Source organism: Strix uralensis, chromosome 3 (assembly GCF_047716275.1).
Source record: "Strix uralensis isolate ZFMK-TIS-50842 chromosome 3, bStrUra1, whole genome shotgun sequence".
NCBI classification, from domain to species: Eukaryota; Metazoa; Chordata; class Aves; order Strigiformes; family Strigidae; genus Strix; species Strix uralensis.
The window spans coordinates 55,443,801-55,465,021 of NC_133974.1; the positions used below are offsets into that span (position 1 = coordinate 55,443,801).

The following is a 21,221-nucleotide window of genomic DNA, read 5'->3' on the forward strand; positions in this document are numbered from 1 at the left end:
CATCTGAAAGGAAGAAATTGAGAGACAAAGCAACACTTTTAAGACAAAAGAAAAGGAAATGAAATGTGGGTGTTTTGTGCTGAAAGTAAACAGCCAAGACTTTCCTGTTATCAGGTTTGTGCTGTGAACTAAAGATGGTGATATTCTCTCATTTATCTTATTTTCCCAGAACTGAAAACCAATTCTCTTCATCAGCATTTTCTCTATTTCTAGTTGTCATACTTCTAATTTAATCTTCAGCATCATGTACTTGAAATTTAACTTGCTGAATCTCTCCATTCGTATTGTTTCTCACACAAAGTGGTTTAAGATTAAATATGATTAGTACTTTTCTGTTGTAAATTCTAAGATAGCTTGTCATTACTGCCAATATAACTGTGCAGCATTCACAAAATCTGAATGTTCAAGATTACATTCAGTTGTCTGAATAGAGTGACCAGAGAGTTGGACTAGATGATCTTTAAAGGTCCCTTCCAACACAACTATCCTATGATTCTATCAACAAATATCTGATTTTCGATATCTGTCTAGTTGTTTCAATACTACAGCGTGGTGTTTTTGTGGTGAGTTTTTGTACAAAATGTTTCACAGGCATAGCAAGAAAAGTTATAAATTTAAAATGCTGTAACCTAAACACAATTTTGGAATCTGCATGAGTCCTTGTGAGGAAAAACGTCATTCTGGAATAAGAGAGCTCTACTGATATAATCTGCAAGTCAGATATACTTTAAGTTAATGTGAGGACAGTGTGAAACAGCAGCTGTTGGGTAAACTCTTGGACCTACTGAAGTCGATAAAAATTGTAGTCATTGACTTCAGTGGGGCAGGAATTTGCTCCATGTTTCCTGAAGTGAGCAGCTTTAGGAAGGTAAACTGTCTTGTGCTCTGAGATCCCAGGCTGCTGCCTCATCTTGATAGTCATGATCCCTATTGTGTGTGAGATCCTGGATGTATCTTGCAGTATGTTCAGGTTTCACACATGTTAATTTGGATGTATTTAAGCATATATGCATATATTTATTTATTTAACATACATCTAAAACATATGTATGTATGGTTATGTATATATAATTCATAGTGTGTGTATATATAAAATGTATGGTATATATATAATATACAATGTACATATATGTGGTGCACATACATATACAGAATGACAGAATCATCTAGGTTGGAAAAGACCTTGAAGATCATCTAGTCCAACCATTAACCTAACACTGATGGTTCCCAACTACACCATATACCTAAGCGCTATGTCAACCCGACTCTTAAACACCTCCAGGGATGGGGACTCCACCACCTCCCTGGGCAGCCCATTCCAACGCCTAACAACCCGTTCTGTAAAGAAATACTTCCTAATATCCAGTCTAAACCTTCCCTGGCACAACTTGAGGCCATTACCTCTTGTCCTATCACTCACTACTTGGTTAAAGAGACTCATCCCCAGCTCTCTGCAACCTCCTTTCAGGTAGTTGTAGAGGGCGATGAGGTCTCCCCTCAGCCTCCTCTTCTCCAGACTAAACAACCCCAGTTCCCTCAACTGCTCCTCGTACGACATGTGCTCCAGACCCTGCACCAGCTTCGTTGCCCTTCTTTGGACACGCTCGAGTAATTCAATGTCCTTTTTGTAGTGAGGGGCCCAAAACTGAACACAGGAATCGAGGTACGGCCTTACCAGTGCCAAATACAGGGGTAAGATCACTTCCCTGTCCCTGCTGGACATGCTATTTCTGATACAAGCCAGGATGCCATTGGCCTTCTTGGCCACCTGGGCACACTGCTGGCTCATGTTCAGCCGGCTGTCAATCAACACCCCCATGTCCCTCTCTGACTGGCAGCTCTCCAGCCACTCCTCCCCAAGCCTGTAGCGCTGCTGGGGGTTGTTGTGGCCCAAGTGCAGCACCCGGCATTTGGCCTTATTGAAACCCATCCAGTTGGCCTTAGCCCATCGCTCCAGCCTGTCCAGCTCTCTCTGCAGAGCCTCCCTACCCTCGAGCAGATCAACACTCCCACCCAACTTGGTGTCATCTGCAAACTTACGGAGGGTGCACTCGATCCCCTCATCTAGATCATCAGTAAAGATGTTAAACAAGAGTGGCCCCAAAACCGAGCCCTGAGGGACACCACTCGTGACCGGCCTCCAACCGGATTTAACTCCATTCACCACAACTCTTTGGGCCCGGCCATCCAGCCAGTTTTTTACCCAGCAAAGCATGTGCCCATCCAAGCCACAAGTAGCCAGTTTGTCCAGGAGAATGCTGTGGGAAACGGTGTCAAAGGCCTTACTAAAGTCAAGGTAGACAACATCCACAGCCTTTCCCTCATCCAATAAGCAGATCGCCCTGTCGTAGAAGGAGATCAGGTTTGTCAAGCAGGACCTGGCTTTCATAAACCCATGCTGACTGGGCCTGATCATCTGGTTGTCCCACATGTGCTGTATGATGGTACTCTGGATGAGCTGCTCCATCAGCTTCCCGGGCACCGAAGTCAAGCTGACAGGCCTGTAATTTCCCAGATCATCCTTCAGACCCTTCTTATAGATGGGCGTCACATTGGCCAATTTCCAATCTGTCGGGACCTCCCCAGTCAGCCAGGACTGCTGGTAAATGATGGAAAGCGGCTTGGCGAGCACCCCAGCCAGCTCCTTCAGCACCCTCGGGTGTATCCCATCCGGTCCCATAGACTTGTGTGTGTCTATGTGATGCAGCAGGTCACTGACTGTCTCCTCCTGGATTGCGGGGGGGTTGTTCTCCCAGTCTCTGTCTTCTGGCTGAGGAGGCTGGATTCCCTCAGTACAACTAGTCTTGTTATTAAAGACTGAGGCAAAGAAGGCATTAAGCACCTCAGCCTTCTCATCATCACTTGTTACCATGTTTCCTCCTGCATCTCGCAGGGGATGGAGGCTCTCCCTGGTCTTTCTTTTGCTGTTGACATACTTATAGAAACATTTCTTGTTGTCCTTGATTGCTGAAGCCAGATTAATTTCCAGCTGGGCTTTAGACCTCCTGATTTCCACCCTGCATAGCCTCACAGCATCTTTGTAATCACTGTGAGTGGGTAGCCCCTTCTTCCAAAGGCTGTAAACTTTCCTGTTCTCCCTGAGTTCCAGCCAAAGCTCCCTGTTCAGCCACGGGGGGGTCTTCTCTGTCGCCAGCTTCTCTTACAGCACCTGGGGACCGCCTGTTCCTGAGCCATTAACACTTCCTTCTTAAAGAGTGTCCAGCATTCCTGGACCCCTATACCCTTCAGGACCATCTCCCAAGGGATCCTGTCAAGCAGGTGCCCAAGCAAGTCAAAGTCAGCCCTTTGGAAGTCCAGGATGTCAGTTCTGCTTAGCCCTCTCCCGGCCTCTCTAAGAATAGAGAACTCTATTATTTCATGATCGCTGTGCCCTAGTCGACCTCCAACCACCACATCATCCACCAGTCCTTCTCTGTTCACAAAGAGGAGGTCCAGCAGGGCACCGCCTCTGGTCGGTTCACTCACCATATATACATACGCAACAGCATTAGAAAATATATCGATGTCTGTGGGAGATACTGAGAACCTTTAAAAGAAGCTGTTATACAATGATCTGAGGTAAAATTATGCAATTCTTTCTTGCTCTGACACCTTAAGTGCCCATCCTGTCCTACTATTAGCATTAGTGTATTTTATGCCTAATTTCCATGTATTTTCCTGTCTAGTCCATCTTCTAATCTGATATTGAACTTCTCTGCAGAATTTTTAAACATATGTGATAGGTCATGATATTTAAATTTCTCTCATCTGTGTCTACTTGAGCACAGCAAACTGAATTTTAATGTAAAAGTACATTGTATCTCATTCAACTCTTTCAATGTATTTCCAAAAGCATTTCACTCTGGAATACCAAATCATCACTGAGCCATCCTGCAAAAATCAAATCATAATTTGATACAATCAAATCATAATTATTGTCATATTATCAAAACTGCTGCTGTGCACTGCTGCTATGGTTATGCACCCCAACTTCCCCACCTGCAAAGCACAACACTTACAGCTGTGCACAGGAAGGCAATGCTAGAAAAAATGACTTCCATTAAATGTTTTGTAACAACTGTTCTCAACTCAAATACTTTTTATATTATTCTGTTTATAGCCGTATAAGAATTTTTTAAAATGAGATTCATTTGCAGAGTAATTCAACTAGACTTTTTCAACTTTTGTGAATCAAAACAAAGTTTTGATGGTGTCATTGATCTACAGAGAGAAAAGAATGGCAGAGAGGAATGAGGAGGACCTGCAAACAAGGCTGTCAAGCCCAAGCATCCTGAATCTGGCCTAAACTAGACACAAGTTCAACCACAGCAAACAGAATTAAGTCAATGCAACTCTCATCCGTTTACTTGTCTCCAAACACAGTATGTCCTTTCAGACAGCACGCTCTTTCTAATCACACTATGGCGATACTTCTTGGGCAGGTACCTATCCAAATACCCATTTGATTATGTTATCTGGAGGCAGACTGTACTGGTCTTAATGTTATTATCTATTTTGATTACCAAAGCTGTGAAGAAATGAAAAGGTAGTTAGCTACCTCTGGTGTTTGGGGTTCTTAGCAGCTGTGTATGTACAGTGTTGCTCGCTTTATAGGGTTGCTTACACCCTGCAGGCACTTCGGTAAGAAAGCAGCGGTAGTGTCACTCTCCCTACCCAAGATCCGTCTCCCCAGCAGGGCCCTGACGGCGCGGCACTGTCTGACCGACCGCCCTCGCCCGGCCCGACTCCTCTCTCGACCTCCCGCCGCCAGCCCCACCACCTCTCGCTCGGCAAAGCACTCTCCGCCCGCCTTCCGTGTGCGGGGGGGCAGCTGCACTTCAGGGGGGCCCCGCAGGAGACACTCCGTTTCCACGCCTCTTCCCGAGCAGACAAAGCTTCGGCGGGAAGCGTCGGTTTTTAAATCCGGCGCTAAAACACGCTCCCAGCCAGCTGCCTTGCGCTCGCCCCCGGTTACTGCCGGGGGTTTTGCCGCCAAGCTCCCCCGCCAGCGACGGCCCCTTGAGCGGGCGGCGGGGTGGGGGGGACACATGCTCGCTCCGGGCCCGGCCCCTGGGGCGCCCCCAGACCCCGCGCAGGTGAGGGCGGCCCCGCCGGGGCGGGGGATCCGGCCGCTCCGCCCCGCCCCGCGCCGCAGGAAGCGCCGCCCGCCCCCCTTCCTCCTCCTCCTCCTCCTCCCGCCTCCCGGCGGTGGCGCGGCGATGCAGCAGCAGCAGCAGCAGCAGCAGCACTCCTTCTCCCTGGCCGACTGCGACGCGGTGGGCTTCGACCTGGACCACACGCTCTGCCGGTACCAGCTCCCGCAGAGCGCGCGGGTGAGTGCGGGCCGCTGCGGGAGCCGCGGGCCGGGCCCCCCCGGCCTGCCCCGCCCCGCCCCGCTCGCCGCTGCCCGCCCAAGCGAAAGGCGAAGTGCCGGGGAGCGGGGCGGCGGGTCGCGGGGAGCGGGACCCCCGCTGTGAGGGCGAGGAGCTGACTGGCTCAGGTACCCGTGGAGGAGCCTAAAAAGAGAAACCCAAGCGCGTGTCCCGCCGGCCGCATCCCCGGCAGGCCTCTGCCCGAGCAAAGGGGACTGCCATGTCTTCTTCCGTGAAAATGGTGCTTCTTGACTGCTTTCATAGCTGCAGCGGCGCTGAGAAAAGGTAGAGGCTCCCCCCGCCATATCGGAAGGTCCTGCAGACAGAGTTAGAAGCCCGCAGCATTTTCGGTGGGCGACCTTTGCAAACTTCCTGGTGCTTAAAATAAAACGCCGAGCTTAAAGGCACTCAGCATCTCTTCTTGCTGTTGTCCCTTACGGAGAGGAGCTACTCCCGTGTGCTGTGCCTTCCCGCCCTTGGAGCTTTTTTTTTTTTTCTGACGGGCACACTTTAAACTCCCTGATAATCTTTCATTGGCTCGCCCTTTGCTGTTGATGTCGGGACTTCGCCACGGAGCTGTCTTCTGTCATGGATGCTCATGATGTTCCCCTCGCATTTTATTTGCCTTCATTCACCTACAGTACGTTTTGCAGCGCCTGGTTCAGTGTGTCCTGTGTTGAAAAATTGCATTGCTTCCCTTAGCTGTGAGTGACTTTCTGTAGAGAGGCATCTTCCTTACAAAAAGAGGGTTCGGTAGTAGCAAGTTATAAAATGTATGTGCTCTTAAGTTCCTCCTGGAAACTGTACAACTCTAGGCATACCTTTCATGTTCTTTCTGTTATGCCACACACACATTACATCTTACACAGGCACATTCTTACTGATAAGAATTTTGTCCAATGAAGGCAGACATTAGACAATTGATAACTAGAAGAGTTTTAAAAAAAACCCACCAATGAACAAAATAGAGAAAAAAACCAAAAACACTTATTAAACCTAGTTCACTCTTCATCTTCTCATAGCACACAGAGGCAGACTGACACATGCCCATTGCATGCCTCCTTATCTGTTGGAAATAAAAAATTTAAAAGGCTGACAGGCACAGCTGAAGGTGCAGTTAGTTCTTATTCTTTTAGTGTTGGCCTTCATATTAGTCTTTCTCAGACATTATTCATATTCATTCCAAGAGCAGCTTTTGTAATTAAAAGCCGAGGTCAGGGAGCAGCTTTAATGAAAGAACCATGAGAAAAAGAGAGCAATTACTATTTTTGGATGGTCTTTAAGGACCTGGCAGCATCTACGTAGGTCGTCTTGTACAATCTTACCAGCACATTATGTTAATAAGGCGGTGACTGTTGTACCAGGATTTAACAGTGTTCTTTCTGGACTTAGTAACAAAATAGTAACAGTCTACTTAGTAGTTGGCTGTTTCCTTCAAAATATGCTCCTTTGAATACTTTTAAAATGTTCCCTGGTTGTTTATTGGTTTGGAAGCTGCTTGTTAAGTCTTGGTAACCGTGACATTTAAAATTAAAAAACAGAACAAAAAAAGATTGGGGAGATGGAAGTAGTGACTAGTTTTAAGTACTTACCATCTTGGTTTCCCAACAGTCTTGAAGCACAGGGGCCATAGGGTGAACTTGGTTATGCTGGACACATTGCACGAGAACTGTTGTGTGAACATCTTGAGCTCTTACCAGCTGTGACAGAAATATTTCCCTTGGGCACTATTCCCAGCATCAGAGGCCAGTGGGACAGTGCCCCTAGCTCCCTGGTTTGACTTTGGTTAGGAGGCACTAACACTCGCATCTTGCCGCTTTCCAGGGAAGCAATGTCTTTGGTCTCACTTAATACAATTAATGCATATATTTTTTTCATTCATAGCTAATATATGATAGTTTTGCCCAGTATCTGGTAACAGAGAAGGGTTATGACGAAGACCTACTGACTCTAGCTCCAGACAGCTTAGACTTCTGGTGAGTATGTTGAAAATAACAGAAACTTTCTTCATAACTTCTTTTATGCTGTAACTTCTACAAAACTTAGAAAACAGCTTCTGTTATTAGGTGGTTGTAATGATTGTCAAGCCCAATAGATAAATCCAAAATTACAGTTTTAAATACTTGTTTGAAGAAGTATTTGTCATGAGATACTTCTAATGTGGTATTTTGAAGAGACAACTGAGCATCCAAGCTTGCTTCTAGCTGTCTAGACACAAGCCTTTTACTCTGACTTACTCTCTTATTTTATATATCTTCTTTGTCTTCTACCTTCGATTCAACTGGTAAATCCAGTAGCCGTCAGAATTTAGTCATTTTTATCTCAATAGATGTGGTTTTGTTTGTGTAAGGCAGAACAATCCCAGCAGCCTTCCGAGGAACCAGGGAAAGGTGACATGCCAGGAGGTAGCCCTTGGGTGGCATGTCGGACACAAAGCTGTGGTGCAGAAGACTAAAATGCAAGTTCCTGCTCTGAGCTTAGTGGTCTCTCAGCAGGAGCTTGAACATAAATCTCTGATCTTCCAACTTCAGATTGTTACCTAGGCCATGGGGGTGAGGGCTTGAAGGCCAGGTGATCACTGAATTTTTTAGGAGAAAACAGGTTTTTTTAAGTAATGCATGCATTATCGTATAATAGTTTTGATCAGTTATTTTTACAAGTCAGTATTTGACTGGACAGTTTCCAACAAGATCAATCTCAACTTTCATGAGACAAGCAATGTATCTGTATTTCTCATAGTTTGAGGCTTCTGATGCATGAAATCCTTTGTTAAGATCTAAATATATTGGCCTTGGTCCCTTATTGGAGCAAGCCTGCAGTGCTGGTATCAGTGCTACTCACCCAGGTGTCATTCATGAAAGGCTGGGGTTTGCTCACTCCCTTCATGGCATATCTTCTTTCCTTTGGGTACCTTATAACGGAGGATGAAGGTGCCATTATTTTTTCAGTCTCATTTATTCATTATTATTTTAGCCACTGGACTCTGAATTAATTTTTCAAACAGCCAAAGTGAATGTAGATTCAATGATCTGGAAGGTACAGATTTACCAGGAGAGTTAGGAACTCCTCTCAAGTCGTACGCTGTCATCTTTTCACCTTCTTAGTGCTGGCTGGTGTGGCAATGCTTCTGCTTCACATGTTCCTTGGATACTCTGTTTCCTCATTTAGAACGATATTCTACCCCTCTCTCCCTTAATAATTGGTGTTATCAGTCTAGTAATAATAAGTAGGGCAGTTACCATCAAGAGAAAATATATTTCTTTAATAGAAGTGAGTTAAATATCGCATTTCTTAGTTTATATATTGGGACCTTCAACTTTATCTGTATGAACAGTCACTGAACTTACTGAATATTAGAACTGGATTTATTTAGTAGGAATTTGCTATGTAAGTGAAATCCAGTCCTTACTGTAGTAATATATACTTGCATATGTAGGGCATTGTTCAAACATGGAAGTATTTGAAGGCTTATGACTTTGTTGGTTTTGTGTAGCATCATAGTATAGTTTCTGTAACTGCATTTCACTGACATTCCTCTGAAAGTGTTAATTGTTTGTTTCTTCCTTAAAATAAAATTATTCTTAGTTGCAAAGGATTGGTGTTGGATATTGAAGAAGGAAACTTCCTGAAACTTGCAGAAGATGGAACAGTTTTGAGGTAATACTGACAATAAGTTTATATTGTTAAACAAACACCGAAATTTTATCCTCTTTCTGAAAGCCATCTCTCAGTTTTATTGAATAGTTAAAATACTAATTTCAGCATACATTCATTTATTAGATGCAAAAGTTTAACTGCTCTTTGATAATGTGGTGCTCAGTTTCTCTCAATGTTACATATGTAGTCTTTTTACAATATTTCCATGTTGGCTGCTAGTACAGAATATCTCACTTTTAATAAACATCTAAGACTCCGAGGGCATACTGATCTTTAAAGTGAGTTTACCTTCTCAGTGGCTACCAATGTAGTCTTTGGCCAGTTCTGCTAAGATACAGGGTAAGATTTTTTTCTTTGGATTGTGAGTAAACTGACTCAGAATCAGTGCTAATGACTAATACTAACAACGGGAGTGCTTTTATATTTGTACCATACGCATTCAAAATTCTGCAGGCCTACAACATCTAATTTAAGTAGCCTGAGGTAAGTTAAACACAGAAACTGACACATTTGCTTTCAAAAATCCTGTGTTTTTTTCCTCTTAAAAGCTGTATTTTGCCTTCAGTCATTTCAGTACATCCTTAGTTCCTCTGTCCCTCCTTTTTTTTTTTTTTTTAAACATAGAAGACTGCTATTTTGAATCTGAAAAGTAAATATATCTGAAGTATATCAATCCCCATCCCATTTCCCACTTTTTTAAATTAAAATCTGTGTAATTTAGTATGCAAGATACTTTTTTTTCTGATAGCATGTGGGAGAAGGAGCTTGAAGATGCTAGGGAAAATCAGATGCATTGAAAGAAGAGAAGAAATACCTGTGAGTCTCTGCTGTGTATCCTGAAATTCATTTAGTGCCATGAATTTTGGAGTACTAAATGCAGAATTCAAGACTAGTGGGTATACCACATTAAAGGGAGGAGTAGCACAGGATTACTTCTCCTAGCATTGCTTGCATTTGCTTCAAAACTGGAGTGTGCATTCTTTTGGGGCCCAAGCTGATGGTCAAGCTAGTTGATTTTTTTAATTCCTAAAAAGGCTTGTGCATACTTCTGTGTTACACAGCTGCTTGCAAGGCTCAAACTAGCACTTTTCCACAGTTCTGCCCTGCATTCTGTGAATGTTACCAGGCTTCAGAATGATGTATAGGCTTTCTGCACTGTGTTTTATTGTGCAGTGTATATTGATAGTTCACGTATAGCGAGTGTCCTCACACAATTGAGAACATTCGAGCAATACAGAGTGATTGTGTTAGCAGGTGAGGCACAGTAGCCATGCCCCCAGCCAGCCAAACTTCTGTGTAGTAAGGCTTTTATCAAGGCCTATAATGTATATGATAAAAGCCTAGGTCCTGGGAAACTTCTTAGTTATAAAGAGAGTTGCTTTTGATCAGCTTGCATGCACCTCAGTATTCAGTTGCAATGCATTACTTTGCATAAGGAGTAGTTTGGCCATTTTCAACTTTTTTCTTTTTCCTAAATAACGCATCAAACAGGGCAAGCCATGGTACAAAGAGCATGACATCTGAAGAGCTTCTGGAGACATTTGGAAGGAGGGAGTGGAAACATTTTAATACAATCAGTGGAATGGTTTCCCGCTCAGGTAGCTATACTGTTTGAAATTATAGCACTTTGAAATTGCTCTGGCCCCTTCAGTGCCTCATACTGTTAGTTCTTACCACAAATATTTAAAAATACTTGAGCTGAGAATTACTGGAATAAGTAAATGTTTTGGGGGAGAGTTGGGGTTTTTTTTTTTGTATTTTCAACTTCTAATACTAGAGTTCAACTTAAATTTACATCACCAATGATGAGACAAATGAGCTGACATTATAGGTGTGTTCTGGTTATAGGAGATGGGCACATCGTTCCTTGATGAAGTAGACTGAGATTACCAGCCTATCATTTAGGACATATTTGGCAAATCTTAAATTTTTCTTAATTGTTGACTGTGATGGTTTAGCCCCTGCCGGGGTCTGAGACCACGCGGCCACTGCCCCTCCCCCACAAAGGGAGTGAAATACAAAGCCCCAAGACTGAGATAAGGAAAGGTTTAATACAACAGAGCAACAGCAACACAACAAACAGCAACAATAAGAATAACAGTGATAACAATGAACAGAGCAAAGTATATACCGATACAGCAGTGAGAGGAGCAGATGTATAAAACCACGCGCCCCGCGCTCCCGCGCCAGGATGTGACGCGGGTGCATGGTATCTGAATAACCTGGCTAGAGCTCCCCCGCCACTGCTGGGGAAACTTAACCCTATCCTGGTTAAACTAGGACATTGACTTGTTACCATCAGTGCTGTTACTAAAGGCCTAGGTTCAGGTGCAAAGAACAGAGCAGGTCTGGAAACAAAACTCCTTCTCCTGCAATTGAATTTTCTTGGTTTTAAGATGGGAGTCACTTTGAAGGCACCATGGCTAGGTTTGAGTTCTGGCTCTGTGCTTCCTCTCCATTTTACTTTGATCTTGGCAATTGTGAGTAATACACATAAAGCGCTCAGTTAAGTTGCATTGTGCTATGTAATGGAGATATTTTCCTTGAGATTTTGCTGACATAAACTTGTTTGCGATGCTTATTCTAAACTGCAGTAATCTTTTGCAACAGGGTAGAAGAGCAAGATTTCCCTTGGTCATTAGCAAATGTGCCTTTCTTATTCATTGAAAAGTGCACTTGGTCTCTCTGAATATTAATCCCTGTTTTGCTGACCTTTTCTTTAATATACTTAAGAAACAGCACAGACAAGATCATGAATACCAGAAATATCACTGTTTAAATATCACCATTTAAATCATTTCACTCCTAGGAAAGAGTTGTTGAACGTGACCTTAGTCTCGGGGGGACATTTGTACCCACCTTATTTAGTTCTGGTTTGGGGGCTCACATAATAACGTGGGTGTGCTTCCCCTTGGGCTAAGGTGCTGTCTGCAGCATGTGTGTTCAAAGAACAAGGCTATGTGCAAGACCTGTCCAGATGTTTCTGACACAACTTCTCAAACCCTTTGTGTTTCCACTGCTAGGGAAATAGATAATTTGGAGGAGTTGAGTGATGCTGTCCTGACTCTCAGAACTCATGGTTCTCCCCCATCTCTTCCACCTTAACTTTTAAAACCTTAAAATGTATTTTTAAAATTTCACTGCCTTGATATAGATGAACAACTTTCAGTTGCCAGTTATGAGAATCAGAAGTGGGAATAAAGGCTAATGAAGATTGGGAAGCAGATAATGCTTATTACCAGTAAAATCCAAATAGGAGCTTCTATTATCATTTAAATGGGTTTTTTTTATTTGTGATTAAAGCAAACAATACAGATTAAAAATGTAGACTTTTTTTTTTTTTCCCCCAGCTCAGTACTATTTGTATGATAATTATTTTGACCTGCCAGGAGCTCTCCTGTGTGCAAGGGTTGTGGACAGCTTAGATCAGGTAAGAACTGGATTGTTTGAAACTAAGTATTGCATTTTCTTTCTCTTCCCCCACCACTCCTCTTGCATGCATTATGAAATGAATACAAATAGTACATTGAACAACATCAAGGTCTTCAGCTCTTTTCTTGTTTGGAATTTTTCATGTTGGACTTAAAGTTGTCTCCAGAGATAATTGTGAGCTACATGGCATGTTCAAAATAAATGTACTTCCACCAGAGGGCACAAATAACTAGGATACAAATAGAAATGCACTGTTTTTCCAAGTTTACTCTGTGATATGCAGAATATAGTTCTTAAAATCTCTTTTAATTATAGTTGATGATACTTGAACTAAATCTAATGTAAGTCTTCTGAATAACATGGTTTGCTAATTTGCAAGGTGTTAATGAGTTAATTCTATCCTTTTTTAAACTTGTTTTTGTCTTAAATATATTGATCTGTGTACACAGATGTAAATACACCTCTAGAATAGTATCCCTTTTTTCTTCTCTGCTAAACAATAGGTTAAATTCTCAAGGCAGAAAATAGAAGTGCTTGAACCTTTTTCAGTGCTTTCTAGATACACAGAATGTCCTAAATCCTACCTTTGAAGTTTGATGCTAATTGATTTCATTGTGTTAAAGAAGGCTTGAATGCATTGTGTTAAAGAAGGCTTGAAAACTTGTGTGCAGCTGGGGGTAGAAGGGGGTTCTGCTCATACACTAGGTAGGTTGGTGTCAAAAGAGTATTGATCTAATCCTCTGGCTAAAGGTACCAAAGTGCTTGCAGCACTGAAAATTGCCCATACTAAACTTTGTCTGCAGAGTGAAATTCAGAGCTGTGAGATGGGTATCTGGGTTCCCTTTGGGTATCAGCTGACTTGATGCTTTAGCCTCCCCTCCAAAGTAGCATGCCAAGTAGATTGCTGCCTAAGTCCAAGGGCTGCATGAAGAGCTAGCTAAAGCTAGTTTATCAGGTAGCACTGAGGACAGGTGTGCCATAAAACTCTTAATTTTCTGCCTGATTAACCTCCTTCTTCTAAGCTGTTCATGGTTTAGAACCCTGTCTCAGATGTAACACCTGTATTTCTATTACTTTATTTATATTTAATTTAGACTTGGCACAAATCATCTACTTATTGAGAGAGAAGGCACGTCATAGCATGTGTGTTATAAACTTTCACATTCAGTTACTAGTTCACAAGCTGGAGCACTGACCCCGGGTCAGTGGCATCTTCAGCCAGAGAGAATTAAGCCCATGTTGTTTCTCCAGAGAGCTACCAAAGTGGGTCATGTACCCTCTTTATCAGCTAGCAGTTCTTAAATATTTTACTATGTGTTGGCCCAGTTTCAACAGGAGAACTACAGTAATTCCCTGGAAGGTTAACATCAGCCAGATGAGAAAGATGCAAGGCAGGAGATAGTAGATGTCTCCAGCACTCATGCCTGTTAAATGTTGCATCCTAAGGGTTAGAAACCATCACGTTCTCTTCTACATTTCTAAAAGGAAGTAGAGGCTTCTGTTTCCTGTTCTGGGAGCCTGTTTAGTAAGGGCTGCTTTCTTACTGTTTCCAGACAACATTCTAGGATAAGAAAAGCTTTCTATAGCAAACAGATGGGTGAACTGCTAGGTTTGGCTTCAAAATGGATTTAGGCATGAGTTAGATGCTGGGTGGCTCTACACTGGTAAAAATGAATCTGCTTTTGCTGTGTCCAGAGCCAGAACTCTTATGTATTTTCAAAGCAGAGGAGCTTCTTGGTGTTTTGGATCTTTGCATTGAAGAGCTACACAAAATACTGCTTTGTTTGATAGTTCAGCTAATGAAATCACATTTGATAATCACACCAAAATCATGGTGGACTGCGTGGGCATGCAGAGTTTTCTCTCTGCTTTCTGGGAATTGGTCTGGTTTCTTGTGCATCTCATGCAACGGTTGTAGATTTGCAAGCAATTAGTTTGCAGTTATTTTAGTCTTCTCTGAGGTCAAATGTTTTGCAGGAAGTGTACCTAATTTTAAAGTAGTATACATCTGTCCTCAAAACAGAGCTCTGAGTAACTTAGTTCATTGCACTGATTTATTTTTAAAAGAAACAAACAAAAAAACCAAAACCCTGAACTAAGGAGCAAGTCAGCCATGTGGAGTATGAGGGGAGCAGACAGTTGAATCCATATGTCTTAAGGTTAGTGCTAGTGTCATTGCCACTAGACAGATAGGTGCTCCCCAGCATCTCTGGAACATGGCTTTGAATAATGACCTTGGTTAGCAGCTAACTGAAGTTTAACATATATGAAACATTTTCTTCTAGTTTTTTATGTATTTCTGTGGTAGTTTGCTATAGGAATGGATTAAAAATAAATGTGAGTCACAGCACTGTATCTTTCCTGCTCTTAACCTGTAGAGCTGGCGGATGATAAGCAGACTGCCATAGTGCTTGTCAGTCGTGCACAAAAGGACTGGTTTGTGTGACTTGCTGGTTGTGAAATTAAGGGCGCACTGTTCCTCTGGAAGCCTCCATAGCAGATTAGTCCTGAAATAGCAGTTTACTTCAGTACATATAAACTACATGTTTTTAACTAGCGATGTTAAGGGGTTTTTTTTTCGGTTTCTGAATGTTTCCCTCTCTAGAAAATGCTTTATGCTTACAAAATGGGTCGTTATTCAGGTATCAGTACAGTGGTCAGGATACAGAGAGTGGCAATGCTGTGAAACCTGTTAACAGTTGCCTTGAAACTTATCCTAATGTAGGTGTGGAAAGCCTGTAAAAACACTACAAAGATACTTTTCATGGTGTACAAACTCAGAGGCTATACCACCTGCTTTACTGCTGCTGGGTTACCTTATAACTCTGAGCACCTCTTGCAGACTCCGTAGCTAATCCTCTGCTCTGTAATATTGGCTGGCTGTGTAATTGCATCTATTTAATTCAGCACTCATAAAATTTGTGGCATTTGAGAGTGCTGTGAGTCTCAGCTGGTTGAGAAGCTTTTCCTCTTCCTTGGTGAGATGCTGGAAGGGTGGTTGAGGTCAGCTGGAGCTCTTCTGTGCCTGGGCAGCTTTCTAGGAACATCGAGAAGCTGTTCACAAGCACAGATTGCCTTCGCCTGTCCTTCTGCCAGAGCTGGGGTTTGGCAGTCTTCAGACTACAATGCAATGCAGTGCTGCTCAGCCTGTCTTCTGGATGAATGTTTTATACGTTGTTTGGGGTGGAGTTGTTGGCAGAAGGGCATTATCTCTAAATTATAGTGAAGAGTTTTGCCAGCTCTGAGGGTGGAAGGTGATACAAGTGCCAGGCTGTAGATAATGTCGACCTGCTAATTAAGTACAGTATCTGCAGTTCTAGGCACTTTTTTTTCCCAAATGTCAATGGAATGGCTCATTTAGTAAGTTGTTATTCTGCCTAATGCCCCCCTTTGCTGTAACATTTTAGAGTTCCTCACAAATATGAATCCTTTCTCCTTTCCCCTTCGTCCCCCCACCCCCACCATAAGCTTCTGAAGTAGGGAGATAACTTGTCTGCGATTACCCAAAGTTAAGCCAGGTTCTACTGAGTCCTGATGTCCTGAACCCTACTGTCTAAGACTGTTTTATTCCAAATACTTTTGTTTATTAATGGCTTTTCTGTCACTGTTTCAATATGAAAGCTCAAAATAGCTGATACTTGACATAATGACTAGGTTCCTTTTCACTTTTACAGCATCATGATCAGAAAAAATATGACTTCTGGAAGGATATGGTGGCTGCTATCCAGCATAATTATAAAATATCAGCTTTTAAAGGTAAGTGGGTTCACTGGAAACTGACCTGTAATAGCTGAAAATATTACATGTGCTTGCCAGAACAAATACATTTGCAAGTATACTGTAGGCTACTCAACACAGCTTTTACTTTTCAAGCCTACAAATAGTTGTATAGTAGACACATGTTTATCCTGGACTAGGATTCCTGTTATATGGAATAGAACATATTTGTCATTTCTATTTCATTTAGCTAAAACTGTTTTGCTATCTTTAATAACACTTGTGATGTGCTACTTCACTGAATTTAGAGGAAAAATGGTTTCTTACCATGATTAATATGGTAATGTGGACATCCTGTATCTGTATTTTGGTGCTATTCCGTATGTTCTTGTAATCATAACTAAAATCAGAAATGCATTGGGAAAAAAATTAAAGTACTAACTAATACTTGATAATTTTCTTTACTGCTCTAGTTTTGATGGGAATTCCTCATGTGGTATTGACACAATAGGGAGGAGATTGTTATTTTATTATAAACTTAATAAAAATTGCAGAGGATTTTTTTTAACAATAGCTTTTCTCCACCCAAAGCCGACCTTATAATACTGTAATATAAATCGGAATTGGAAAACATCTTGGATACCCTTCAGCTAGAAATTAATTTTATTCTTTCACGGATTTAACTTCTGAGTTTCTATTAGGCATATAAAATAAGTTGATAATAAAGGCTAACAGTCTTGTGTGTGCACACAGTTAATTGAAATTATTTTTAACTATTTTTTTGGTAAAAAGATTATGTGCAGCTCAGTTCAGAATTCTGTATCATTTTGCTGACAGTATTTTCCAATAAAATTACCTCTGTTAATGCAATATTCATTTGGCATGGATGTAGTTTGGACTCTCTTAAAACTTACCTTTAGCTGTACTACTTTCTGTATTCCTTTCAAATGTAATTGACAAAATTGTCTGAGAGGTTCCAAACAGAAATAGAAGTTGATGTCAGGATGCATATTGTAAAAGACAACAAGATATTCCTGAAATGTTTTGGTTGTTGTTCTTGTGTTTCCACTGGAGCTTGGAGTGTGACTGGTAGTTAAGAATTCCCCTAGGAACTCCTTCATACATTGAGTAAATGTATCCTTTGTTTTCTGCTGACATTAAACGAATCCTAATCAACTATAACTATTTTAACAAAAATACTAAGTCTTTTTTCAGATCATGAAAACTCTTTGTTTTAAAGGTGTGGATCATGCAGCATTTGGCAAAAAGAATAATTTTTAAAAGTCTTCTTTGGAAATTAATTAGATCAAACAAAAACTAAAGTCTGATCCTTGAACTCATATAAATAATTGCTCGGTTTTATTTATATATGAGTGTCTGCTTGTGCGTACATGTGTACGTTCATGCATATACCTACCTATCAGGTATATATTTTTATATGTAAGCATGGAATCTGCATACAAACAGATGTGTGATATGAGTTAATCCTTTCTAACTCTTATCAGAATTGGTACCTAATTTAATACACCTCATTCTCTGTTGTAAAAGTTATGAGGCACATGCACAACAGCATTGAAATATAAGAAAACGTATTAACGGGTAGGCATGAGTTATATTGGATAAAGCTCTGTAAAATCAGAAGTGAAACAATGCAGATTGTATACACTACTTAAATATTTTAATACACAGAGGTGGTAAACTCTGTCATGCATCACTTTGAAAGGCTTCATAGTGGTCTTATTTCCCTTTTAATAAGATGGTCCAGTCGATAAAGCACTGAACAGGGAGTCAGAAGAACCAGAGATACTATCTTCCTGTATCACTTAACTGTGATATTCCCATGGCTTACCTCTTTTTTTCTTCAGATCCCTCTGTGAAATGAGAATAATGGTACTAATCTTCTGTCACAAGTTTGTGCCAAAGAGATTTCCCCCCCTTCTTGGTTGTAAGCTAATAGACCTTCCTGAGGAAACTCCTAAACCTGGCTCCAGCCCAACATCTACATACCAGGAAGCCCCACCGTCTTTCTTAGCCCAGAGCCTGGCCTGAAAACCACAGCCTCTTGACTTAACTCCATGCCCTCGATGCCTTGTAGAGGGTTTAACCCTTCAGGAAAAGCAGTGATCATTAACAGTTAGTCAAGGTAAAATTTCAAAAGCACACTTATTAAGTGGTCAGTTGAGGAGACGCAAAGTTCCCAAGTTGAAATGCTGTCTTAGTAGTGCCATTGTCAGTGATGGAGCAGAACGACTGACCGTTTTATTTTTTGAAATCCATTAAGTGTTTGCAGTTCACTTTGGTTTGTCAGTATGCCCTTGTTTCTCTATGTCCCTTCTCTTTTTCACATGATTTCTTTGATCATAATCAGGTGTCTGGTGGATTTTGCTTTTCATTGTCTTAGCTATGGTAATTGCCTTAGATAATTGCCCTGTGATATTGTTTTTGGATGGCTCTTTCAGGTAGGCATGATTGTTCTGACTCAGCTTCATGAAGGTTATTAACCCACTTGTCTGCTTGTAAAGAAGTGAAGAACTGACTCTTGCAGATGAAAAGTAAGAGGGTTCCAAAATGATGGTCTTGTGTTATTCAGACCTTCCTTTGTAAAGAATAACTCAAAAAAAATGGGAGAATCTATTAAACAATACAATCAGAAAAATGTGATGTCAGATAGCAATGAACACAGATAGTCATATTTGCAAAATGGTAATTTCTTACCTGCCAGAATGCCCCCTGCAATTGTTATCTGAGTTGAGCATTAAATTAGTTGAGAATCCTTTCTGCAAATCTTTAACTTATTACTGGACTATTTTGCAACTTGAAGGTGATTAACATTACTTTGTACGTGTTTCATTTAGTGTACGTTCTAAAGACATTAGTAAAGAGCATTTTTAAAGGAAACATCATGTGGCAATGTATTTTACACCATATGAATACGTGGACAGAGGTCCACAAGACATCATGGAAACAAAATTTGGTCTTCAGAGGAGTAATGAGGGCTTGAAGTACTGTATAATTATTTCCATGTGACAAACTTCAGATCTAGTTATTTTTTCAACAGAAAAATCAATCATTTTTGCAGGACGAAGTTGCCTCATATAACTTCTTAAAGCAGAATTTTTTAAAATTTCCCTTCTTAAAGGCTAATTTCTCTATCTTGCATGATTGTCTTTCCCTGTAATTTCCCTGACAGTTCTGAAAACCATAGCATTGGTGGTTATATAGTGCAAATGATATATTTGTAATATTTTCAATCAGTTCATAAAATTATATTTCATTTTGGAAGTAAAAAGATCAAGGCTAATGTGGCAGCAGAGACTTTATAAATTTGAGGAACGAAGATTTTAAAGGACAAAACCTGATATAAAGTGAGTGGATGATAAGGATTAGTGAACTGTGCTTTTAAGAATATTGTCTGGGCCCAGTGCCTTTTGCAGAGACTAGTTAATTGGAATCACAGGACAGTAACGTACTGCTGAGCACCAAGCATCTCCAACAATTTGAAACATGTGCTTTGGCATACATTTCATATGCAAAGCAATTAACCAGAAATTTTACAACTACTGAGCAGTATTTTCCAGTTCCTGTACCCAGTCCCTCTATTTGTTTCTGAAACAAAAGTGCCAGATTGGTTGAATGTATGGGCAGCAGCACATGCTGTGTTTAAATACTGGAAAGTGCTGTTGAACTAATGCAAGTGACTGCACAGGAAAACATTTTCAGTGCAAAAAAGAGATAATTCTTAGGAGATGTGTAATTAATGTTTGGTCTAAAACAGGAAGATAGGAAAGTGGGAATAGACAATTCAGACTCAAGTGTCTTGAGTTTTATTTTGGCTTGAAAGAAAAGTATCGCAGGATTGCTACTTATAAATTGGTGGTACTGTCACTGTATTATTTCCATACAAACATTTGTGTGCAGTGTTTATAACAGTAGTACCAATTTGCTTGCCTAGGTCTACTTGGCTGCTAAAATAAGCAGATCTCGCGTTACACTCTCTACTTAAGCATTTATTATTTTACTGAAGTATAGCCGAAACCTTATCCAGCAGCACTTAATAAGGAGAGAAAAAACAATTCTGCAAAGTTCTTGATAGCTCTTTACAGTAGTTTCCAAAACATTATATAGTTTTGCTAATGATGGATCAACCTAAAGGTGTCCTCGCTTTTTTTTATTAATCCCAAAGTATTACCAAGTACTTAGGAAATTGCTGTTTTCAAATGTATACAACATAATAAACAGATTCTGCTTTCATGAAGAAATGGTAATATCACAAAACTTTTGAACATAGACCTATGTACTTTTAGTGCAAGTGATTAAAAACTACTGTTTAAAAAAAAAAAGCTGAAAGTAATAATTTAAAGAGTTGATAAGATCTTGATGTGTAAGATACAGTTACCATTCATGTGCTTTAAAAGTAATTGGAAGAAATGTGTGATCAAACTATTATAGTTTCATAATTTATAAGCACCATTAACTTTACATTAATCTATTATGGCACTATGAAATGTCTAATGTTTGTAAGACATGAGTGTATGTAGGTATGGTAAATATGATTATATCTACTGACTAATTACTGTCATCTGATAAATTTACTATGTAAGTAAAATACATTCCTACATTATTTTGTTTTGAGGGAATGAACTGTTCAGAGAAAATCAGTGCCAAAGTTGTCTCCAATTTTGGGTTGGTAAAGCTGTTCTGATTTTGTGAGTATCTGCATGCTTGTGAAGATATGTTGTTAATGTTTGGATTTGGTGATAGTTGTTTTACGGTACTCTGAACATTGTAGTTTTACATTAGGAGCTTAAAAATTATTGAACTAGTTTGTTGCTGCAAATTACAAAATGTGCATCAAACAAAGCTAAGTGGATTTCTAGGCTTCAAATGTGGTTGCTTTTTCATATTGTGAAAGTCTTAGATCTTCTGTAACAGGTAATAATTTGTAAATCTACCTTTCTCCAAGGTAGTTTTTCATTAATAAGAAAAGTGGAACTAAATTAAAACATTGACATGGTATGCACTGCATTAGAATTATTTTCTTGA

General features: G+C 40.7%; 1 protein-coding gene across 1 annotated transcript in view; it reads left to right on the forward strand.

The window, feature by feature from the left end:
- The first annotated feature begins 5,217 nt into the window (after positions 1-5,217).
- NT5DC1 (5'-nucleotidase domain containing 1) overlaps positions 5,218-21,221 on the forward strand; it is a 151,852-nt gene continuing 135,848 nt past the window's right edge. The window contains exons 1-6 of the mRNA XM_074862336.1: positions 5,218-5,333; positions 7,257-7,348; positions 8,958-9,029; positions 10,521-10,627; positions 12,380-12,459; positions 16,136-16,217. Coding sequence (XP_074718437.1) covers positions 5,220-5,333; positions 7,257-7,348; positions 8,958-9,029; positions 10,521-10,627; positions 12,380-12,459; positions 16,136-16,217 — 547 coding nt within the window. The 5' untranslated portion in view covers positions 5,218-5,219. The remainder of the gene's footprint in view (positions 5,334-7,256; positions 7,349-8,957; positions 9,030-10,520; positions 10,628-12,379; positions 12,460-16,135; positions 16,218-21,221) is intronic.